Below are 24,813 nucleotides of genomic sequence, written 5' to 3' on the forward strand. Positions count from 1 at the left end.
GAGACAACTCCAGCAACTCTGCTTAGCGTCTCCTAAGGGATGTGGCAATTGCCAACAGCCAGGACACTGCTTTCAAATGTGTGGAAAACATTATCCAGATCTCTGTTTTTAAGATGGTCTTGTGTTTGGTTTTGGGGATTCTGTTTGTTTATTTTTTCGTTGGCATTTTGGTTTTTTTGTTTTAGACTGTAGCTTTTTCAGAATTTAGACCCGAGGAGTGATTCCTTGGACTGCGCTGCTGCTGTAACCTGGCTGCCTGACAGTTGTCCGATAAAGAACCGCAGCGAGCGACGCAAAGTGCTGTGTCAGGCATGGCTGGGCTGTCGGCCGTTAGCAGAGCATTGGCCGAGGACAGCTTGGGTATCTCCTTTGCAGTGTTTAAAATGTGAGTGTGGGATGCAACGGGCCCTGTGTGCAGGCAGCCTTGTGCTGGGGCTCGACGGGGAGGTGGGTATGCTCTTGGCTGGGACTAAGGAGGCTCTGGGCAGTCCCAGGTCACAGTTCCATTGTGTGATCGTGTCTCTCTTTGAGCCTCAGTTGCCCCTTCTGTAAAGTGGAGAAATCACAGTGGTCTCCTCTGTAGAGCGATTTAGGACTTCTCACTCTCAGATAAGAGAAAACCAGTTGCTGGAAACACCCAAGACACTTCACCTCCCCGAAAGTTGGAAACGTGAGCAGCAGGGGTGCAAAAGCCTGGCCGGAGCGATGCCGTCTTGGCAGGGACCGGGAGCTCTGCGCTGGCTGATCGCAGGCATGTGCGGGGTGTTTCTTCCCCGGCGCCCTTCACTGGTGGTTGGCTCTTGTCCTGCAAAAAAGGATTTTGGTTGTGTCTTTGTAAATCATTTTTGGCCTGTCTGTCCTCACTGCAGATGTCTGTCTGTTTAGCCCTTGGACTCTGCTGCTGGCAGGGAAAGTGCCAAGACTTAACTATACCTTGGGCAGAAGGGGATCTCTTCAGTGGGATCCTTCCTCAGCGCAGGGTCCCTGTCTCCTTGGGCGGGCTGGGACATCCAGGGAGTGCAAGCAGCACCTTTCAGCTGCAAGGATGAAGGGGCAGCTTGGGAGGAGGGCTCAGTGCCCTGCTGAAGATGGAAACTTCTGCTCAAGCCAGAAGCATCCCCGTACGATGGCAGAGAGGAAGAGCAGCTCCTCCCTATGGGTACCTATGGGTACCCTGGCTCCCAAGGAGACTCTTTGAGAGCATCTTGTCAGATTCGCTGGGACAACAGCATAATTTTGTGCCCTGAAACCAGCATCAGGTTTCTACAGAGGTTAAACAAAGCAAACTCTGTGTGTTTCTGCAGATTATTATTGTGTAATACTTGACTTTGCAAACTTGAACCTAGTAAAAGACTGTGTAAACAATGGAGGAAGAGAAATGAGCCCCTCTGCTGACTTCTGGGGAGGAGGTTTTCTCTTTCTGGATGATGATCCAGACTTTGCTGGTTTCTGAGCAGAAGCTGGGAGTGAGATCCAGAACCACAGGCATGTTACCTCAAGTAAGGTTTCTTTCATGGTTTCCTTGATCTCTTAGCTCTGACTGTGCTGGAAAGAACTCCTTTAATGCAAATATAACTAAATCAAATGTGGGATTCTGGCTTTCTGCTGAGATCTTGCCCTGGCTTTTGTGTTCAGCAGTACACCCCAGGGCTTTTGAATTAAATAGCAAAACGCCCACTGAGTTCATCACAAAAACAGGACGAGGCCCGTGCTCATCACACTTTTGAATATGAGGCAGCCTCAAGTTCTGGGGGTGCAGGGAAGTTTAGGCTTTGGTTTCCTTGGCTGGAAGTGCCAGAAAGCACTGCACAGCCTGCCTGGGAAAGGGGCTGCCTTGGAGGGATCTCTTTCTGCCACCCCAGGGGATGAGGACGTGGGGCTGCTGAGCTTCCAGGGCACCTCTTCCTTCGTCTGGCGGTGGGTAGTCCTGGGGGGAGGAAGGCAGCCCCAACCCTTCGTGCTGAAGCCAAGCCCCAGGTGACTGACTGGGATGTTTCTATCATGTGCTTAGAATGTGGCCTGAGCTGCAAAGCTGTGGGTGAACAAGCTCCCTGGGCTCCCAGGGCAGCTCAGCTTGAGCCTCGCAGTTAATGGGATAAAAGTTTTACTGGTATAGCTTTACACCCAGAGACCTTTTCTGCCCTCTGTGCACTCGGCTCCCCGGCATGCTGAAAGATCATGCTTGTGTCTACGGCCTCAGCCGAAATCCCTCTGCCTGCCACGGTACAGTCTGCTCTGTGTTCGCAGTCTCTGTGTCTTGTGGAGGGCACTCCCTTTCAGGACCCTGCTTACTAATCACTGCTCCGTGCAAAGTGTTTTGGGAAGCAGCAGGCAGCCTGCTTTCTGAACTACACTCAAACTGGGGGAGGGAGGGAGGACCAGATCCAGAGCCTGCGCAGGGTTCTTCTCTGCTGGGACTGTCAGTCCCAGCTGGTACACACTCTCGTTTTGAAAAAAGTGATGTGTACCATGGCCAGTGGCATGCTATCTTGGAGTAGTCCCCTGAGAAGTCTTATGTGCTGTTAAAACAGTCGTATACTTGTAAAAGCAGCTAATGATTATGGGTATTCCAGTATTTGGGCGATTACAGAGTTATTTTAAAAGATCACCGTCTTTTTAGAAAATGCTGAGCGCTCATCCAGGAATGATTTGAAGGAACCTGACTTTGTCCTTGCTACTTGCTTCTGAAAATCCAGGTTTATGTGAGTTTAGGTAAATACTTGGACTTAATGCTACAGGAAAGTGTTCTCTGAGCCCAGGAGAATACATACAATGACCCTAACTCTCTTTTTGTCTTTCTTCTTCCACAGAGCAAACTTCCCATGACTAACAAATGCTGGCCTAGATTATGAGCTCAAACAAGAACGCTCGCTACAATCGTTTCTCCAGTGGCACAACAAACATCAATACTTCCGAAAACACTAACGGGGTAAGGCTCAGTGGTGTTGGCAGAGGACAGCAGCTAGGGCTGCTTCTTATGTTCTCACCCCTTCTTTTGAGAAAATGAAGATGTGTGTTGCAAATACGGTATTTTCTTGCCTCTTAAAAATCACAGTATCCACAGAGAAAAGTTAGGTATATGTATGTACATTTTTTCACCAATTCAGTAAAGGTAGCAAGCCTCTGGGCTGTGCTGCAGTGATACGCACTAACCTGCATTTTGTCCATGTTTCAGACAAGAATGGAAACAACTTTTGGGCCAGCCTACTCTGCTGTGACGACCATCACAAAGGGTGAGTGCATTTCATGCGTAGAGCTTCTCCCCAAAGCACTATGAGTGATTCCTACCAGGTTTTTTGTTGTTGTTGTTTTACAAATCATAAAGCTGTTGGGAGAATCACTGTGTTCTTTACAGACGGGTGCCGAGGTGCTGTTTTTAGTATTACGCAGCCCAAGTGTTCCTTAATCATGGCATCTGATCACCAGACATGATGGAAATGAGCATGCACAGAAATTTTCTCCCGTTAGGCGAGTTTAACAGTACCACTGGGAAGCCCTTGCTGAAATTAGGATGGTGCAACAGGGTTTGATACAGAGCTCAGTACCAAATCTTATTTATCCCTATGACTTCTCACGCAATCATTACCAGCGCTGAAAATTCCCGTCTTCGCTCTCTGCCTGATTGTGAGTCACTCTAGACGCTTTGGTAAAACCCCCGCGGCCGTTTTTAGCTCAGACAGGAGGGGGTGCAAATGTACCTGCTCGTTTAAAATTCTTGTGCTTTGTTCCTCAAAGCCCAGCAGGTGAGGAGTCTGAGCCCTGACACGTGGTGTGAATGTAGGAAGAGGTCCGGTTTCATTTTGGAATACAAATATCCTTACTTTAGTAAAGACAACCTGTGGCACTTGGCACTGATTTAGACAAGGAAACGAACATCTGCTGGAGGAAAATGTTTGGATTACATTTGTCCAGGACTCTGGACTCTAGATGTTTTTGGACTCCTGAGTATTTACATTCAAAATTTCATATGTCAGTAATATGATCTCATATTTAATTTAGCATGCTTCTTTTGTGCTACAAGAATATGCAGATATCCCTTGATCGAAGCAATTTTTGTTGGTGACTGAGATATGTGGGAGTATAAGGTTTCCTTTTAGTAGTATTTTTAACGTATGGACCTGGTAGAATATTATCTGTCCTGTTTTCTGGGCGAGCTACCTTCAAAGGGCCGCGTGCATTTCAGCAAGCTCTCAGAGATCAGGGTTGTTCTGCCTGCACTGATATGCCCAGGTGGTGCACTGGAGTTGGGGAATCCCTAGTCTTTTCCTTTTCTGATGAACACTTACAGCTATAGTGACTGATCCGTAGCTTGGAAATGTTACTGAGGAGCCTAAATGCTTTCTTTTTTTCTTATTTGCTTTAAAGCTGACGGGACCAATACTTTTAAACAGCATCGTCGGACCCCATCCTCCTCCAGCACACTCACCTACTCCCCACGAGATGAGGACGATGGCATGGTAAGTGTTGCCAGGAGCCCCCTTGCTGACTGGCTTAGCTGATTATATGTCAAATGAGAGGTGTCTGGTGCTCCTCTGGACTTCTCTGCCTCCCTCATCATTCCCATGTGCTGCATTGTATCGGAGGCAGATGTCTGCACCGGAGGCAGGACCAGCCTCAGCATCAGCAAGTTGTGCCAGGGGAGGTTCAGGCTGGACATTAGAAAGAACTTCTTCACTGTAAGAGTCGTTAAGCATTGGAATGGGCTCCCCAGGGAGGTGGTGGAGTCCCCATCCCTGGAGGTGTTCAAAAAATGTTTAGATGTGGCACTTCAAGACATGGTTTAGTGGGTTTAGCGGGCATGGTGACATCGGGTATATGGTTGGACTTGATGATCTTTGAGGTCTCTTCCAACCGTAATTTTATGATTCTGTGATTTCCTGGCTGCTCCCATGGTTGGAGCAGTGGGGAAGCAGAGGCTACTTCTGACCTGGGGCATTAGGCTGGTACTGCCAGTGCTCATATTCAAACTGCCTGAAAATGGTACGTGGTTACAAAGCCCAGGAGCTACAGATCCCACAGGCCTGCTTGTGAGGGTGTACCGGCTTCCTGACATGAGCAGTGTGCTCTGGGTCTTCTGAGCTCAAGAGAAAGCAGAGCTACTGTCAGCGATGTCTGGGGCTGTGACTGAGGCCAGTCAGTCTCCATCAGGGTGTGGTGGATGGACTATCCAGCATCACAGCTGGCCCTGCAGTTATGACCAGAAGATCCATTCCTATTTCCACCTCCAGATGGGGCTTCTGACCACAGGGAGCAGGTTTGAAACCTGCAGAGTGGGATGCCAGGCACTACAGGTTATGCTCAGCTCCTGGGAATTACATCATCGGGGTCTTCTCACACAAATCATTGCCATGTGTCACAATATCTTTGCAGAAAAGCACTTCCCAATTTTGCATCCAGCTTTCTCATTCATCACACTTGCTTCTGAGTAACTTCTGTTTTGGGGAACTTAGTGATCCCACAGGCCTCAGGGTTAGCTGCTTAAAGAGAAATTAAATGAGCTAAATCAATTAAATCAACTAAATCAATTAAATCAAGAGCAGCAACAGCAAAGCAAACCTCAGGGAATGGAGCGATAGCTCTGAGGCTTTGACCTTCTGTCCCTAGTGCTCCTGCCACATCTCACAACCACAGGCTGCTGTTTAGATTTAAGTGTTAGTAGTAGACTTCAAATTAAGTACTTGTAGACTTTGTCAGGTTATGAGACCCAGCTTCCAAGCCAGGGATAAATGGATCACTGCTGCTGCTGAAGTTAGGCACTGGCAAAGACTCAGGTCAGCAACAGTATGGAGCTACAACACTTCTTAAAATAAATTTGACACCAGATTGCAAAAAGCTTTATTGTCAGCATCCTATAAAGTTCCTTCTGTTGCTTGGAGATCTTGCTGTGTTTTATGTGAACATGTGTTTTTTTGGTTTATCTTTTTTCCAAAAGTCCTTTGAACGTTTGCCTCCTGTCCTTGGCAAATGCAACTCTCCATCACATCACTGCCCCCATGGTGCTGGGCCACTGTTCCAGGAAGCCCTTGGCTGTCAGCACTGATCCCGTGGGCTGAGTGCTGTGCTCGCTGCACCCTTTTCACGAGCTGTGCAGTTCTCACAGAGCATAGGTGAGGATTTTTCCAGAGGAGTGGGGAGTGCTGAGGATATTACATTTAGCCACATAGTTCTCTCTGACAGAGAAGCTCCCTGACTCCTTTGAAAACCCCAGTGTCATGAACTGAGGTGTGCAGCCAAGAACAGGAGAGAGCTCTCCTAGGACCTAGCCTCAGTCCTCTTGGACATTCTCAGCCCACTTTCCCTGGAGTGCTAAATATTCTTAGGTGAAAATAGCAAGAGGATTGATGAGTGGTTTGGGAAGCAGCGTGAGGTGCTAACAAACCAGAAGCGCCACAGCCCTGCTCTGCCTGCTGCTCCAGACAAACTCTCACTAACCCTTTTAGGAAGCTTCCTTTGCTTTATCAAGAAATAATCTGGGATTTCCCTTCCTCATTGCTAAGTTTTTCCTTCTCCAGAAGCTGCCAGGGGCTTGTCAGCCATCAGACAGCTGGAGACGAGTCAGAGCCCTCCTGTGACCTCCATTACCCCTTTTTCTTTCTTTTTAAAGCTTCTGTTAATGAAACCAAAAGCAGAGCAGCGTGTTCGGCATACAAGGCAGGGATTATTGAGCAGCTGCTGTCATCTTTCCTGAAAACAGTGCCATGGGTTTCCAGGCTCGCTGTGCCTACAGGGAACAGGAACAAGGACTGTACTAGAGCCTTCAGGAGGAGGCTGCTTTTCTAGCTGATGTGATGGGAACTGCTCCTAGAGATTACGGCCGAATATTGGGGCAACTGTATACTGATGAAATGTGTAATGATGAAGAGTTGACTGGCTGTCTAAAGTCTCAGCTGTTTACAGGGAGCTTCACCTCTGAACCAGAGGCTGGACTGAGTTAGCGGCCAGCCACAAGCTGTCCATCTTCCATCAAAAGATGTTTGAGCACTCCATCCTTGGGCTGTTTGAAGATGGACTTGATCTTTGGTGCAGAAATAGCCCTGGCACCGCTGTGGGGAGGTGGGACCGTTCTGACAGATCCTCCCAAATCCAAGCCTGACGAAAGCAGTGCCACTTGTGCCGCCTTGCCCCTGAACTCTGCAGACCTTGAACTGCAAACCTTGTGGCAGGGCCTGGTGCTCCTTGGCTTTGGTGCATACGGGCAGATGCCCATAGGGTGGGGGTTCTGTGATCCTTGCTCCCTGTTACTCTGTTTGCAGTGCAAGAGCACCCCACAGTCAGTCCCCTTGTGCTGGCTGCCCTACGCACGACTAGTGCTGCAAAGCTCAGTCTAAATAGCCAGGCTAGGAGTGGGAAGCAGTGCAGTGGCTGGCTCTGTAGAGCTGAGGTCTCTTCAGTTTAAGCCTTGTTTGCTTGGCAAAAACAAAGGCTGCAAATACCTAGAGGCACAGTAAACACCAGCACACACCTCTGCCATTCAGCATTGACTCCGCGGCCCAAGCAGAGTCATCTTTCTCAACACATCAGCTTCTGTCCTGCATAGTTAACACCAGCGTTAGCCCAGCCAGGGCACAGGGAGCTGAGCCCACAGTGTTGCACAAGCCTAGCAAGGCTGCATCTCCCACCCCTGCCTCCTGGAAATGCTCTTGGGCTGCAGTCTCCCCTGCTCCGTTGATGATCCACACAGAATGTTGCTCTTGATAAAACTGTGTCCCTGCCTTTAAAACCCTCCCCTGCAGAGTCTGCCTTTGCTGTCCTGATCTCTGTGTCACCTCCAGAATGGGAACCATGTACAGTCATTCTTGTTATTTTAATAACTTCTGTTACTAGTGGAGGAAAATAATAAAATTAATGGATACACATAAAATTGATTTACCTCATTATAACCATTCCTCCTCAAGGTTTACATATTTAGCCAATAAATATGCTGTCTTCTAGAAAAAAGAGCTTTATGCTTTAGCTTCTAAGCAGATGCAGCATTTCTGAGCTCCTAGGATCCCAGTATCATAAAAATTAAGAAGCAGAGCAGTGTGAAGAACCAGCAGGATCTTGGTTTGTTCCTCTTCTGCAGCCCAGCAAGGACTGCACTCAGACTGCAGTATAGTTTGTCTCTGGGGAAGGCAGCAGTCTCTGAACCTCATCTTACATCTTTCATTGCTGAATTTCCTGGCTGCCCCACTGGCCTCCTACATTGCTTTTGTCTGTCCTTGGGTCTGACGTCACACACTTTCGCCCAGGGCAAGCACACAGAGTGCAGCTCGGGAGGGTCAGACTGAACACAAGGAAAAAAAGTTTTGCTCACGAGTCTCATCTGTGCAGCTTTCCCTGTTCCAGCTGGGCAGTGCCAGGGCTGACCTGATCCAGGGCCGGGAGAGCCTCTCTTCGAGGGGGCAGTAGGGCGAGTGATCTCCAGAGTTCCTTCCAGCCAGCACTTCTAGGAGTTTGCGACTGATGCAGGCTACAATCAAGCCGCATACAGGTGTGATAACGTGCAGGTGCAGGCAGCCTGGGCATTGGTCATCTCTTGCTGCTAAGTGTCTGAAGCTTATGGCTTCATTCTCACATTTCTTTGTCAGCCCATCCATTCCGCTCCTTGAAGACTTTTATTGTGTCTCTCCACTCTTCCCAGCCTGCCAGCAGCACCTCTTCCAGCAGCAGTGGCTGTGCTACCAGCTGTACTAGACCCCCAAGTCCAACCACCCCATGGTCTGAAGAGTCTCTGGCTTCACTTTGACGCCGAATTGCATCTTGGCTACGCGCTGCTGATTGATATTCCGCCCTTAGAGGTGCACTGCTGGTTAATATTCCAGTGGCAGCATTCCCTTAAAGCCAATCCCCAAGGCCGCCGTAACCAGTGGGATTTTTCTTGATTGGTGAATGCAATGTCCACTTAATTCTCCCCTCCCGAGCAGGAAGCGACAAAGCCAGTCTGTTACTGAATTGAATAGAAGGAAGTCTCCACACTTACGCAAAGAAATTTGGCAGAAGTTAGATAGCGAGTGAAACAACAAGTGCTGCTGCAGAGATTATAGAGGTTGCAGAAGCTGGTAGCTGTCTCGGGGGGAGATTTACAAAGCTTTTTTTTGAAGGATTAATTCTTCCAAACCATTGCTTTGTGGGTGCGCGCAGTAAGTATACAAATGAATGCACCTTTGAGAAAGTTATGTGCTTGGAATTTAGATGTCAGCTTGGTTTAGTAAGTTAAACTTGAATGATGCCTGTCCTGTCTCTGAGTGTGGTGCAGTGTTCCCGGCTGCTGGGAAGGGCACGCAGCAGCGAGGCGCGCTACTTCTGGGGGCCGCTCAATGCAGCTTGGCAGAGTGGATGAACAAATGGAGCAGCTGAGTTTTGTGGAGGGAGGGGACTGAACTTGAAGTCTCTGTGCATAGGGGTTTGGAGCGGTGGAATTATTTGCAATAACAAGAACTGGTTTTTATCTCTTTGAAGCCGCCGATCAGCACCCCACGCCGCTCTGACTCTGCTATCTCCGTCCGTTCATTGCACTCTGAGTCCAACATGTCCTTGCGCTCGACGTTCTCACTCCATGAGGAAGAGGAGGAGCCAGTAGGTATTTGGGGTTGTCTGAAGGAGCAGTATTAGGAAGTTCAGTGTCAAAAGAGTAACTTAGTGGACTCCCGTGAGTACATAGAGCTATCATGGGCAGATTTTTCGTGATATCTGGCAACTAAAAGCCTGGCTGTCAGGACCCCTGGTTTTAATTTTGTTTCCACCACTGACTTCTGCAAGTTACTTTGCTTCCTTGTGTACCATTTCCCTATCTGTAAAGAGGGGGAAATGGTGAGGCTTTTCTGCTTCTCAGAAAAAACGGTAAGTCTTTGCAAAGTCATGTGTGATTCCCTGGCTCTGCTGGAGAGCAGTAGGGGGTTGCAAGTCTTTAGGCTGGTAGTCTAGCCCCAGGCAGCAAGACTAATACAATGCCCCACTGATTCAGAGCCCCATCCTGCATTTAGGGCTGCGTGGCACCCCACTGACTTGCTTGTAAGCCCCAGGGGGGTGCAAGGAATTGTCCACATGTGACTTTTCACTAGGGGAGGACACTTTTAAGCTGAGCTTAGCTTGTGACCCAATAACTAACCCCAGACTGGATGCATAAAAGGTCAGGCGGCGTTTTGCCACGGATCTGGGATAAGAGCGTGTGTTTCATATTTAGGAACCCAGGGGGCTGTGTTTGCATTTCTGAGAGCAGCACAGGATGAAAAGATAGACCGAAATGTAGTGGTTGATTTGAAATGCTCTGAAATGCGAAGCCCTGCTCTGGCGTGGAGTGGAGAGCTGTGCTGCTCCGAGAGGACGTGCTCAGAGCCCGTGCTCCGCAGCCTTAGTTGGTAAACAAAACTGGAGAGATGGGCCTATTGTGGCAGAAACAATGTTGTTTCTGCTTCATAAGGGAATGAAAGAGCCCTTCCTTCAGGATGTTTCAATAATACAAAAGGGCAAGCTGTTTTAAAATTGCCTTTAAACTTCAGGCTTTGTACGGGGGACGTTTTTGACAACGCAGTCTTCAGTCCAACCAAGCAAAAAGTACCAGACAGTGCAGCTCACACAGTTCTGGTGACTTGAGTCACTCGGGCAAAGAAACTGGTCTGTGCATTTTGCTATTGGGTCCTGATCCTGCCAGATGCTGGTGGCCCCCAGTTTGTGATGAGATGAGGGGCTCCAGCCATTGTTCCCCTACCTCTTACGTACTGGAGGTCAGCAGATCCAGACAAAAGTTTATTTCGAGATCATGAAATCTTTAGCATGCCCTGTGCCTCAGGCTCCCTAACGCTCACCGCTGAAGAGTTGTTTTGTTCCTTCTGCAGAGCTGGAGGCTCTTGTGTTTGGACTAATCCTTGTGCTCCGTCTGTCCCTTTCTTTCCTCCTCTTCAGGAGCCACTGGTGTTTGCTGAACAACCGTCCGTGAAGCTCTGCTGCCAACTGTGCTGTAGTGTGTTTAAGGATCCAGTCATCACAACCTGTGGGGTAAGGCAGTACTCTTCCAAATCATGAGCGTGGGCTCCACAGATGTCCTGTGTTATAATGTCCCTAGTGACTGTCAGCTACAGTGAGCAAAGATGAGGCAGCCCCTGACCAGGGAAGCCAGGCTAGCTTAGGAGCAGAGATGCTGATGGACATGTGCTAGATTTCCCTGCAAGGCAGCTCTGAACCAGTCTGCAGTGAGGTGTGCAGGGCACTCTGCCATTAGCCAGAGGAGCCTGGGGCTTGCTTAAAATTGGGCAGCTTTTCCCAGGAAAGCTGTACGGTCAGCCTCCCTGTATCATGTTCAGTCTCCTTGGTGTGGCTTCAGTGAGCTCTAAAAGTCCTCGTTCCCTGTCCTGAGGGGCTCTGCAGAATGCTGCTGCCTCCTGGGCACCCCCGGAACGGCTGCGCTTCAGTTGTGACGAAAGTGGGTTTCATAAAACAAGAATGGCTTGAAGCTTCATTTAGTTAATGCTTGCAAAGGGATTTGAGATCCTCTAATAAAAGGCACAGAGTATTATGAATATTCTTCTATATTCCATTTTACTGGGATTTAATAGAAACTGTATATTATTCCTGCTTCTGTGCTACATGTGAAGAAAGATGGCTTCATGACGGACTCTAATGCTTCTGATGTGCTTCTGATTGCTAGGAAGGAGCTGTAGCAACAGAGAGCAGGATTGTTTATTGCAGTGAGGGTGCTATCCTCAAAGGTGCTGGAAGTTGGTGTTGTTTTGCTGCACCATTTCAGTAAGCAGCTCTTCGTGGAGACAGTGAGATTTACCGGTTAATATGGAAAAAAAAAAAATCTGCTGCGGGAAGCGGACTGGCTTCATTTGCAGTCCTGTTTGGCAGCTCTGGAGAGAGCACCGTGCAGCTGTGCAGGGCAGGAAAAGGCCGTGTGAGCAGGGCAGCAGATAACAGCTCCGAAGAGCAACTTGCCGCCTCTTCAGCGCTGCTGCCAAGCGCTGGCCCTGTGGCAGGGGAACCCATGGGGCAAGTTCAGGACCAGCGAAACGCTACAGCCTTTGTTCCTTTCTTTATATTCATTAGCATGGTAGATTGTATTTGCTACTTTATCAAGTTAAACTATTACTATACATTTCTGCTGTAAGGAGAGAGAGAGAGCTATTTGAAGTGGCAAAATTTACAGTGCATTTAATGGGCTTACAACCCAGCTGTCCCATGCACCTGACAGCAGGACAGCTTCAGCTGCGTTAGAAGAGCTACAGAGGGATTTATGTGATGGGCTGACTGGCCAAGGACAGCGAGAGGCCAGACTTCCCCTTGCTCTTCCCCTTCTGGACCTCTCAGGGAAATGAGAGGAATGGCATGGACTAAAGTGGAGGGTGAAATAGAGAAACCCCATGGTGACTTGGAGGGTAGGAATATCAGAGTGTGGCAGAACACACCCGTGGCTTTGGCTTGCACCATGATCGTGGCCTGTTCCTTGAACAGGGCAGAACCCTCAAAGCCTCAAACCATGTGATTAATACTTCCCAGGAACAGGACCCGTGTCACACTCTCAGCTGTCTAAGCAAGCAGCTGGTTTTTGCCCTGTGGTGCAGATTCAAGAGCACGCTGAGCTATAAAGCAGGCAGAGCAGCTGCTGTGGCCCCTGAACCACAGGCTTTGGTATCTTCCACCTTTCCCATCGTGAGCCACAGGGAATAATTTGTCCGATATTGTTTACGCTGACACTGCTGTTCTTCTTTGTCTCCACAGCACACATTTTGTAGAAGATGTGCCTTAACATCTGGTGAGTACAGAACTGTTCTTGTGTGATGCAGCCAAAACACTGTTATTTTCTGGTTTGTTTGCTTTCACTTAAAAAGAAACCCACAGAAAGATGTCTGAAGGGCTTAAAACAAGCTGTCAGCCACAGGCTGCCACTGCAGCAGTGAGGGGTTGGGGCACTGGTGGCTGTGCAGCTCCGAGCTCTGATGGTACAAGCTGTAGCATGGGCACTAGAAGGCTGAGCCCAGCTCTTGGGCACAGGATGTTCTCAAATCCTGGAATATGCAATGGATAATCCCAGGATAATACATGTCTCGCCCAGAGCTGACCCACTGATTTCAGCCAGAAAGCTTTCTGTGGCTGCCTGTCTAAGGAACAGGGGGGCTGTGTTTGGCAGAGACCCATCAGACTCCTCCTCCCCCATCCCACTAGTGCCAGCTCTCCGGCCGCTGGCAGAGCCCATGCACGGCAACACACAGAGCTGCTTTGGCTCACCCAGCTCTTCCAGAAACCTGGTGGAGCCCAAGTGTCTGACTGCAGGCCCGGCCTAACCAGCTCCTGCTTGGTTTGGACTCTGTGCTACAAAAAAGACTTTATTTGGCACGAGCCGGTGCCTGTCTTGGAAAGTCGTTGTCCAGCACAAAGCCAAACCATTCATACTACCAGAACAGTGAGCCCTGAGGAGAGTCCCTGGGGAGTCCAGCAAAAGAGCAGCTCTTTCTGCCTTAAGATGTTCATCATCCACACATGAGGGGTCCCTCTGCTTTGCATGCTAATCCCCTGTCACCATGTTGTGCTATACCTATCCCAATCAACAGATTTGTAGCAAAAGTTGCCATTTGCAGTTGCGATCCTGAGTTGCTCGGTTTTGCTCCTGCCCTCAAAGCTTAGGTCTTTGTTTTGCCGCAGCATCCTGGGCCTGCAGTGCCCCGCTGGCACCAGAGGAGCTGAGCCCCAGGCCTGGGTGGGGGAACAGGTTATGTACAGGGCATGTGCTGATCTGTGGTCACTGCCTGCAAATACTCTCACATTTCAGCAAGCACAAGGTAGTCTGAATGAGTGTGGCCTTCTTTCCTTGCCAGCTAGCTCAGATTATCATGGATTAACATAAACTGTAACTTTTCGCCAAGCCCCAAGACAAACCAGAGATAGTGGCTTGCAGACCTAGTGTGAATATTCATCGTGCATTCCACTGCCACCCATCTGGGAGTTGGTCATCTTGGCCAGAGAAGGCCAAAGAACAAAATCTCCATGCAAAGGCTCTTGGAAATGCTCCTGCAGTGTCTCAGTCCTTGCTGACTCTCTCTTTTGCTTCCCTACCTGGCAGAGAAGTGCCCCGTGGACAATGCCAAACTGACCGTGGTGGTTAACAACATTGCGGTGGCTGAGCAGATCGGGGAGCTCTTCATTCACTGCAAGTATGGCTGCCGGCCTGCAGCCAGCAGCAAGCCTGCTGCCTTCGAGGTGGACCCCCGTGGATGTCCGTTTACAATTAAACTGAGTGCCAGGAAGTAAGTGGCTTGTTAGCAGCATGCAGCCTCTCCGGGGAAAGGGCTCCACCACCAGCAATATGCTGTCATATCTGAGCTGCCCTGCGGCTCCTGGGGACAGTGCAGCTCCTGCCAGCAGTGCTCTGCTTGGGTGTGCAGGGGTGTGGGAGTGGGCAGGGTGACTTGGGGGGACAATTCTTTTCACTATGTCTCAGTCTTAGGATGATGGCAGATGGGCTGCTCTCAGGGAAAGGATGCTGTTCTCAGCTCCCAGCTTAGCTGAGTGTCTCAGCATCGGCACAGGGGATGCACTGTGAAAGCAGCCACCTCACATCTGGGTTGAAACACTGTGGCTGTGGTCAAGCAGAGACCTTGGGATTCTTTTTGTAAGAGGCATTATTCTAGTTATATCTTAGGAATCTGAAATCTGTCTCCCTGCCCATCCTAAATGCATTCACTGTCTTCCCTGTCACCTGGCTATTGCCTGTTGTTGATAGCTGCCTGAAGGCTGAGCTGCTCAGCTGCAGAAGTAGATGTTCCCTGTGTAAATGTGGCCTATTATTACTCTCAACTTACTGGCCAAATGAGAATTTAAAGCTGTAATTTCAGTCTTAGAGCAGGAGGCTTTCGATCACCTGACAGTCTCACGGGGCTGGTTTGCTCCTTTACTGATGATCTGTGTTGTTTCCATTAATTTTTGCTTATCGCTGATTTTCCCTTCTTTTGCTTCTCTCCATGGGCAGAGATCATGAAAGCAGCTGTGATTACAGGCCGGTTCGCTGCCCCAATAACCCCAGCTGCCCACCTCTCCTGAAAATGAACCTGGAGGCACATCTGAAAGAGTGCGAGCACATAAAGTGTCCCCACTCCAAATATGGGTAAGGAGCTGATGCTTTTTAGTGGGAAGGATGCACTGAGCTCATTTCTGAGCTGTTTTTTGGCTACTGCAGCCTTGGGATAGCCCCATGGGCTCTGAGCAGCTCTACCCTATGCTGTGCAGTGGCCTGAGACTGAGATCAGGCTTTCAGGGCTTGCAGAAGGCAGCCCCCAAGCATCTTGTTGAGAGCAGGCAGGTCACGCTGCCCAGCTGTAGGCCCTGCTGTCAGCCGAGGTGGAGGGTGAGGTGCGTAGGCAGAAGAACCAGCTGGAGGACAGTCAGAGCAGTGGATCTGGCCAGGGCCATGCAGGGAGGAGGATGAGTACAAGAGTAATGCGAGCACCGTGGCAGTGTCTTTCAAACCAGTCCTTCTCCCAGGGCAAGGGAAGTGCTGATCAGTCTCGGAGGGCTGATTGTCACCCGAGCAGGAGTGCAGCCCAGGCTGGGGTTTCCCTGCAGGGTGCACAGCTAAGGTTACTGCTGCAGCAAGAGATGTCTTGGCAGAGGCAGAGCGAGGCGAGTCCTGACAGAGCAGCGCTGACTCCTTGCCATGCTGCAGGCCCAAGTCAGCATCTGCTGAGGTCAGCTGCAGTTTTTTCTGTTGGTTTTGATAGCTCTTAGACTGGGCTCCTGATGAGCACACAAACTGACACCACATTCTGTCTTCTGCCCAAGATCTGCTTTTCCTTGCAAATACCTAGACAGACAGACAGGTCCGTTTGGGGCCAATGCCCTGGCTAGAAGAATGGGAGCTGCTTGGCCTCTCTGTTGCCCTGCAGTTGCCTGCACCCAGCAGGATGGTGAACCACCATAGTACCACTGCTTCTGGCAGGAGAAGCAGAACAGCTGGGGACCCACACAGGCCTCGGACCTCCCTCTGAGGAGCCAGCTGAGCAAGGAGGTCTCCAGGGTGAGCCTTGCTCCAGCCAGGCTCTGCCTTCCCCTTGTAGGTGTACATTCATAGGAAATCAAGACACTTATGAGACCCACTTGGAGACGTGCAAGTTCGAGGGTCTGAAGGAGTTCCTGCAGCAGACAGATGATCGCTTCCATGAGATGCAGGTGGCAATGGCCCAGAAGGACCAGGAAATTGCCTTCTTGCGCTCCATGCTGGGGAAGCTCTCAGAGAAAATCGACCAGCTGGAGAAGAACCTGGAGCTTAAGTTTGGTGAGTCTGCACTGGATGAGCTCTGTGGTCAGAGCTGTAGGGACATGGCAGTTCTTTGTTAAGATGGTGCATTACAGGATTCATTCTATGTTTAAAACTGGTGCTGAGCAGGTTTCGGGAGGTTCAGATATTCCTTGCAGAGGAACAAATAGGGGTTCCATCAACTTCTTTGCTGCCAGAACATCACGGGACCTAATCTTGCGGTCACTGGTCACATGGCAAGTCCTAGAAAGGCAGCTACCACCACTCTCTTGTGACTTTTTCCTGTGCAGTCCATGGGCGCAGGCCCCCATAAAAATCAGCGAGTCAAATAGCCAACAATGCAGCCATCCTGGTTCTTGCACACCTTTGCTGTCCCCAGCCCTGTCTTGCCTCCAAAATTTGCCGCATACAAGTACAATTTGCATTTGAGTAGCAGACACCCTCCTGCTTTTCCCTGCCTATACCAGCAGTGCATTCTCCTCCCTCCTTGTTCAGAGGTTAGGTGGCAGCAGGTGTCCCCTGCCTGTTCCCCTGGACGCCGTCACTAACTCTGCAGTGACTATGGGCCTGTTCCTCTCTTGTAGATGTGCTGGACGAGAACCAGAGCAAGCTGAGCGAGGACCTGATGGAGTTCCGCAGGGATGCCTCCATGCTGAATGTGAGGAGGGTGCTGGGCCCTGGGGCGGAGCAGGGATTGCATGCAGTTAGCTGGCTCTGCTACTAGTTAGGTGTCTCCTGCAGTGGGGGGAGTCTTTGTGGTTCCCTCCTGCTTGCTGGCTCTGCTCACCCCAGGTTTGGTTTGCTTTTACTGCAGCTGGGGTCTGGGTGAAGGTTTCCTCTAGACTGAGTTAAAGGCAGCTCAGTGAGCACATTCTGGTCACTGCATCTGAGGTGCCATTTTATCTGGTTCTGCTGCCTTTTCTCAGCCTGTTACTGCTCTGGAAATGTGTTAACAGAGGAAAGGATTAACGCAAGGAGAGAGCCCTCTGCTCCGAATCCTGGGCACTCCTGTACCTTTTATACTAGCCAGGGACAGTATGCCCTTCTCCCTGCCTGCAGAGAAAGCAGGAAGATAAGCAGATCCCTGCTAAGAAGCTGGGAGTGAGAGCTGTCTTGTGATTTTGGACATTATTCAAGCATTGATGTTGGGTAGACATTCCTCCCTGGTTCAGGCAGACTGCATCCCACTGGATGTACTGATTAGGAAGAGCTCACCTCGGTTCACCTAAGCATACTCGTGAAGAGGGTCCCCATGGATGCAGTAAGGACCAGACCGTGGAGGAGACCACAGAGAGTCCTTCCAATTCTTCTCCAGCAAGGTGGGCTTCAAGAGCCCAGCTGACCAAGCAGTCCCCATAACCAATTCGATTATTTTTAGCAGTCTGGTGAATGGCAGAGCAAGGACAGTATATTCTGAAAGGTATTTCTCTGCCTGCCTGAATACTGAAGAGTTTAGTGAAGGTCTGAGACGCTGTCAGAGCCCCGTGGTCTCTGGAGGGAGGTGACAGAGGGATGTACACATAGAGTCCTAGAGCAGGAGACCTCTGATCAGAGGGTGAGTCAGCTGCTGAGGGAGGACCTTCACAGGGAGTCAAGGCCTGTCCAGAGGCAAGGGTGGTTTTAGCAGCAAAGAGGGACAGGCTTAAAACCATGCCCAGAAGGGCAGGCTGGTCTTGACGGCTCTGCAGCTCATGCAGCTTGTTCTGTTTTTCAGGATGAGCTTTCCCACATTAATGCTCGGCTCAACATGGGCATCCTTGGATGTGAGTATGCGTACAGTTTCCATCCTCTCAGACTGGGTTTGGGGTGATGGCCCAATGAGCCCTTTTTTAGGCAAGGTCACAGATATGCAAAGGAACAGTTGTCTCTGGGTGCAGCAGTAATTTGTTCACAGGGTCACCACTGCTGCAGGAAGAAAATACTGATGGGAGAGTTTGCCAGAAGCCCTGGCTGAAGGGGAGTGCACAGTGCTGCAGCGTTATTAGCTGCTGGGGGGAGATGTCAGGTGGACTCTGCGTCTCTGGCCTCCCGAGGTCCAGCCCGGGAGTTGCATTAGGGAGATGAGTCCTGGGGCTCAAAGCAATGATCAGTCGATGAGCTGTAGGAGTGGGCCATCAGACCTTCCAGCCAGACTGGGAGGGTCTTGTGGTTCCTTCTGGCCTGCAACAATGTGAAGTGCAAGGAGGACCTGCCGAGCCACTGCAGGGAGCTCTGTCCTCTCCGAACTCGCTGTGACATGGCACAGCACTGTTCTCCCACCTCTCACCTGCCCTCTTGTTTCTGTAGCCTATGATCCACAGCAGATCTTCAAGTGCAAGGGGACCTTTGTGGGACACCAGGGCCCTGTCTGGTGTTTGTGCGTTTACTCCATAGGAGACTTGCTCTTCAGTGGCTCTTCAGACAAAACCATTAAGGTAAGAGCTTGCCTTTTCTGTGTATCTTCTGCATTTGTAAATGTGCTTCAGGGGGGACAGAAGCCAAGTTGCAGTTTGTGGGGTGGGGGGATGTCACTTCCCAAAGTTTCTCCCACAGAATTTAAAATAAGTATTTGCAATTATAGTTGGGGAAAGTTCCCTGCGAGGAAACATTATATGATAGTGAAATAGAGAGACAAATAGTGGTTTTTGCAAAGCCCTGATTAGAATCTCATTCCTCCTGCTGCTGGTTTTGCTTTATATGGTGGTTAAGGCATTCAAGCCTATTTCAGCTTCTGATTTTATTTTCCCTTGTTATAAAAAGTCATCTTAGAAAAAAAAACATTTTTCCTTGATCAGATGTGTCCTTTTTCCATTTTATGGCATGTTTGTTTTTCTTTGTCCTGTTTTCAGTAACTCAAACTGACAGCACTGCTCCGGTGCAACCTAAACAACAGTTCCCAACGTCACTGTGTTGGCTGCTGGTGGCTGATGGCTGGGCTGGGGAGCCACGTGGGCTGCCATGACTAGCCGACTAGCCCTGCCAGGAGCAGAGCTTTGGTTTAGTTTCTTTGGGCAATAGCAAAACCACATGGAAGAAAATGGATATTGCTTTCTCCCCTGTCCTGGCTGCTCTGGGCACCACATTCTCATGTTCCCTCTCTTGAGAGAATGGTATGTGCTCAGTGGGGAAAACCTTTGCAGTGGCAGAGGAGGCTGTGCTGTGCCAGTGGAGCCCTAGGACGGGGTGTGCATTGCTAAAGCGGGAGCCCGAGAGCTGCTTCTCTGGTTCAGTGTGTTGTGGTGGCCTGGGCTGTGAAAGGCAGAGCTGGAGAGGGTTGATGCGTGCTGCCGTCCAATGTGTCATTAACTTCAACCTGACCCTTTGCAGTAAATTTCCTTTCCTAGTCAAGCTTATCTGTGCCTGGGAGCCCGGAAGGCAGGTGCCCAGGTGACAGCCTGTTTCCTCGTTTTGGTGCTTTTGTGGCTTTGCTGACATCCTGCCTGGGTCCCCAGCTGCTCTGTCTGCTGGTGTGTGACCCTCTGCTGACTTGTGTTTCCTGTTAGGTGTGGGATACCTGTACCACGTACAAGTGCCAAAAGACCTTGGAGGGTCACGATGGAATTGTACTGGCTCTCTGCATCCAGGGGTGAGTGAGGAGGGACACGTGCCCCTGCAGGAGAGAGAGGGGAGAGCACTGGGGCTCCTGAACATGCCCTTAACAATTCCTGTCCTTGGTCCTGCGTGTGCCAAGATTGAGCACGAGAGGCACATCTTGCCTCTTTGCTCTTTAAAAGTCGGCAAAGCGAGTATGTCTTTGGCCTCCCCTGCTGTCCTGGCTTCTTTCCCTGGTTGGGGTGCCTGGCCTGGTCTCCTGGTCGAAAGGCCAATCCAGCCTGGCCTCCCCATGAGAGCCGGGCTCCGCTCCTGCGGTTGGTATGTTTAGTCTTGGCCCAGTGAGGCTCTGGGACTGCAGCTCCTTGCCCAGCACGGTGCCTGGGAACAAGCTGGGACCCTGCACGTGTTGCTCTGCCTTGCTGACCTCCTTTTGTTTTCTGATGACACTACAGGAACAAGCTGTACAGTGGCTCTGCTGACTGCACCATTATTGTGAGTACCCAGGACCCCTGCTCTGCTTCACGGGTGGGATGTGAGATCTACAGGCCAGCCCCAGGCTGTTGTAGAGCAGGGACCTGCATCTTTTTCTCTATAAGGCTCTGCAACTGCCGGTGGTGTAAGACTGATAAGCAGTGTGTGCTTTATCCACTGCTGTCAGCCAAGTTACTTGTGGGTTGGATTTGGGTGTTTCCTGCAGGCTGGATTTCCCGCTCCCCTCTCCTGAGTGGGGAGCAGGAGGCTGGTGCTCTGAGCTGGGGCAGGGTGGTCAGTCCTGATCAGGCCAGGACAGTGGCTCATCCAAGTGCCCTGTTCCTGTGGTTTTGCCTGTGTGTGATTACGTCCAGAGGCAAAGAAGGCGGCCTTCAGCACGAGGGGCCTGCCCCTGCCCCTCACGGGCACTCTTCTTCTCCTTTGCAGGTCTGGGATATTCAAAACCTGCAGAAAGTGAACACGATCCGAGCACATGACAATCCTGTTTGCACTTTGGTCTCCTCGCACAACATGCTGTTCAGCGGCTCTCTCAAAGCCATCAAGGTAGAGCTCTGGGGTGGCTCCTCTTGGTCTGGTTGGGGACCAGTGGTGCAAACTGTCAGGCAGCAGTGTCCAAACAGGAAGCAAGTGGCATTTTGGTCTGTAGGTGACCTTGATACTACGCTCTCCTGAGCCACACAGAGAAGCACAGCTACACAGAGCAGCCAGCACTGCAGAGGTTTAGCCCATGCTCTGTGCTGAAGTCAAAGATTTTTCTGGGACCTGGCTGAAAAAACACTTTGTTTCGTCTAACCCTGTAAACCTGAGATTGCAGGTGGAGTATCTTGGCAGTTCCTGAGTGTGCGTGTCCTTGGGTCCCCAGCGGACCTACTCAGACCATTGGGAATGGTGTCTAGGGTCCAGAATTGGCTGGGGATTCAGGCTGCCTGTTTTGGAACCCCCTCCAAAGGATCTTGAGTTGCATTCTTTACCTAAAGCATGCAGAAATCAGGGAACAGCTTTGCAAGTTGCCCTTTAAAGCCTTGGCTAGATTCCCTTGCTTCTGCTTCCAGCTCCTGGTGAGGCAGCTTATGGGACCGTCCATCTGTAAGAGGGCGCATGCTCTTTTCTTTATCTGGGGCCTGGAGTGGTTCAGCTATCTAGAGAGCGCCCGGGGCGGGAGGAGCAATGAGACAGCACTAAGCAGAAGGAGAACTTGGGGCCTTTTGATTTTGGCGTCCCCAGCCATTTTCTGCCAGATGAGCCGAGCAGGCCAGTAGCACTGCTCGGAGTGGCAGGTGAGATCTGCCGGTCCCTGCGTGCTGGGCGTTTCATCACACTGTTTCGCCGGAGCTGTGGGAATGGAGCTTTGTGGGGACAGGCTGGGAGTGGAAGTCCAGAGCAGTTCTTTACTGTAGATTTGGTTTAGGTTTTTCAAGCCCATGGCTCTGCTGGGGAAGGGTCTCTGCCAGTGATAATGCTGGCTCTCCCAGGCCCTCAGGGGACATGCTTATTCAGCATAGTTATCGTGTCTTTTATCTGAAAGTCAGTGGGTTTGGGTGATTCCCACCGGGCAGGAGAGCCAGCACGATGTTCCACTCTGTGAGCTGGTAGGGCCTTGCGCTGGCTGGCTGGGCTGGGGTGGGCAGCGCCGGGCTCCCGAGCTGGAGGCTGACCTGTTCTGCCCCATCACTGCCCAGTCCCACTGAGACTCTCCACCGTGTCTGTGTGTCTGTGCGTTCCACAGGTCTGGGATATTGTAGGTACCGAGCTCAAACTGAAGAAGGAACTGACAGGTCTCAATCACTGGGTGCGAGCACTGGTGGCTTCTCAAAACTATCTCTACAGTGGATCTTACCAAACAATCAAGGTGGGACCCTGAGACTCATGGCAACTGTAAGCCATCGGCTCTCCCCTTGCCTCTGCGTATCTGTATTCTGCGGCATGGGTTGGTGGAGCAGGACAAAAGGTAGCTGCTAGGATGTGAGAGCACGGCTGTGGCGTTGCTGACACACTAGATTTTACTGCGCTGATTGCATCTTTGCAGGCACAAAGGCTGCGCTCTGGCTGGTCCTTGGGAGCGCAGCTGCTAGGGGATGCTCGCTAAGATAAAATGTGGCCTCACAGCCATGGCACCTCACGCTGCCTCCGCCGCTGCCGCAGCATTATCTGCGCTGACAGTCCTGCTGATAAGAGGAGAAGGTCACTGTCTGGCTGCAGAGTTACCATAAATCTGTGTGTGGTTTCCGAAACGCCCTCAATCTGTGTTGGCTCAGGCTTTGATGAATAGTTCACCTCTGAGCATCTGGGTGACACAAGAGAATTTGAGGTTGCCCTCCTCAGTGTTAATAAATCCCTGTTAATTTGCCTGCATCAGGTTTTTAGTGCTATTGAGGACTGGGTCGTGTGTGCACATGTGTGTGCATAGTCACACGCACAAGGTGTGCAGTCTCCACAACTTTGTCAGCCTGGATGTTCAAAGCTGGGCAGCTAAATAAGATAGCAGGACTGTGCTCTTCAGTTCTGAACATTCCTAGGCAGACAGATTTGTCCTTAAAGATGTGATCCAGGGACATATGGAGCCAGGCTGCCTCTGTGCATGGCTGGAGAAGAGCTTCAAGGGAGCTCCCTCCTGGAGAGGGGTCCCTGCATGGGTCTCATCCTGCCTTTGCTCCGGCATCTCTTTCAGATCTGGGACATCCGCAACTTGGAGTGTGTCCACGTGCTGCAGACGTCAGGAGGCAGCGTCTACTCCATCGCTGTGACAAACCACCACATTGTGTGTGGCACCTACGAGAACCTCATCCATGTAAGGGCCGCGGGGTTTGATGCATTTGTTGGCTTGAGGCTGGGGGAGAGGGGCGGGGAGATGGGCGCCTGGCTCTGCTGGTCCCCTTTATGGCACACCCAGAGCATGGGTGCACAGCACCCACCCTGGAGGTGTGTGTGGAAGGTGGAAACACCTCTCTGAGGAGAAGTCGGTGGCCTGCAGCCCAGTGTGATCTCTGAGCCCTGCTCTCCTCCCGCAGGTCTGGGATATAGAGACAAAGGAACAAGTCCGCACGCTGACTGGACACGTGGGTACAGTCTACGCCCTCGCTGTCATCTCCACGCCAGATCAAACCAAAGTCTTCAGTGCATCGTATGACCGGTCTCTCAGGGTACGTGTCCGGGGCTGTTCAGCTGCATCTGTGTATTTGGCACTGTTGTTAAAACACAGACAGCCTTGAGGAAAAGGGAGGACAGGGGATCCTCATCTCTGCATGCCATGTGGCCTCATATTTAATTTGCGTCACCTGCTTCGAACCCCATGGCACGCAGCATCCTCCTTCCCTCCTAGTGCTCGGGGTTGTGCCAGAGCCCCGTGCTGCTCACTCAGCTGATGCCTCCCGTGTGCCCGTAGGTGTGGAGCATGGACAACATGATCTGTACTCAGACGCTGCTGCGACACCAGGGGAGTGTCACCGCCCTCGCAGTCTCCAGGGGCCGCCTCTTCTCCGGCGCTGTGGACAGCACTGTAAAGGTTGGTTTCCTCAGGCTTCTCCTTGACGGTTTGGTCTCTTCCAGTACTAGAAATAGGGCGTTAAATGGTTAGGAGCCCTCTTCGAACAAACAAGGGGATGGTTCTCAAGGGGTGGGAGGTATAACTCCTGACAGAGGGTGTTGTGGATGCTGGAAGCCCAAAGGGAAGCTCCACAGGAGGATAAAGAGAAGCCCACAGAGCTGCTCAGAACAGTCACTGCCACGGGTTCCTGTTGTCTCTCCTCCACAGGTCTGGACGTGCTAGCGAGAGGGCCACGCTAGTCCTGCACACTGAAAGACCAAAAACTCCTCCCCTCCGTCGGCCTGCTGGGTGACTAACACCACTACGAAATAACTGCTGCAGCTCCTCTCCGCACCGACCACTGCCTGCTGCTGCCCGTCAGCCGGTTCCCCCACCCGCAAGGACCCCGGCTGGCAGCTCTTGGGACGGGCCTGGCCCACGGATGCTCCAGATGTTCCCTCAAATCTGCTGTATATGATCAGCAATGCAGAGGAAGCCGTTCTGGTGCCAGCGCCTGCCGCAGGCTGCCCTCCTCTGCCTGCGTCCCCCCAGCTGGGGAGCGTCCTCTGGGGCCAGGGCTGGGGCGAAGCTGAGCCTCCGGGCCAGAGCAGCCCCGCAGGGCACCGGTGCAGATGGCAGCGCAGCCCTCGGCCAGTGTTGGGACTGAATGGTTCAGCTTGGCACAGGCGGGAGCCGGCCTGGCCAGGGAGGTGACGCGACACCAGGAGGCTGGTCTCCTTGTAGGTGGTAGAACTGAGCATTAGGCCTTGCCCTGGGTTGGGACCCCGACCCCTTTCTGTCTCTAGTATTTAATTTTACTGCCAAGATGTCAGGCTGATCCATCTGGGAAGAGATGTTTTCTTGAGTAGCCAGGTACGATTTTTATGCCACAGCTAGTTCTCAAATCGAATAACACAAGCCCATTGTTCACCACCCTGTAATAACGGTCTCCACATTAAAGAGAAAAAGCCTCTGTTGCATTTTTACTCACATTTTCTACTGTTTTTAAGATTGTAATATAGATTTGATTATTTCT

The 24,813-nt window shown here is 51.0% G+C and overlaps 1 protein-coding gene across 1 annotated transcript; it reads left to right on the forward strand.

The window, feature by feature from the left end:
* The first annotated feature begins 2,807 nt into the window (after positions 1–2,807).
* Positions 2,808–24,246, forward strand: TRAF7 (TNF receptor-associated factor 7, E3 ubiquitin protein ligase). Its single transcript, XM_009696274.1, has 20 exons — positions 2,808–2,929; positions 3,176–3,233; positions 4,366–4,457; positions 9,442–9,558; positions 10,885–10,977; positions 12,700–12,733; positions 14,039–14,222; positions 14,945–15,079; positions 16,029–16,246; positions 16,813–16,886; positions 17,943–17,991; positions 18,515–18,642; positions 19,711–19,793; positions 20,215–20,254; positions 20,681–20,797; positions 21,981–22,103; positions 22,923–23,042; positions 23,263–23,394; positions 23,637–23,756; positions 24,006–24,246. The coding sequence occupies exons 1-20, from the start codon at positions 2,849–2,851 to the stop codon at positions 24,018–24,020; spliced, it is 2,013 nt and encodes a 670-aa protein (XP_009694576.1). The 5' UTR covers positions 2,808–2,848; the 3' UTR covers positions 24,021–24,246.
* Positions 24,247–24,813: the final 567 nt, after the last annotated feature.

The sequence above is a fragment of the Cariama cristata genome, unplaced genomic scaffold (genome assembly GCF_000690535.1).
Source record: "Cariama cristata isolate BGI_N322 unplaced genomic scaffold, ASM69053v1 scaffold40062, whole genome shotgun sequence".
NCBI classification, from domain to species: Eukaryota; Metazoa; Chordata; class Aves; order Cariamiformes; family Cariamidae; genus Cariama; species Cariama cristata.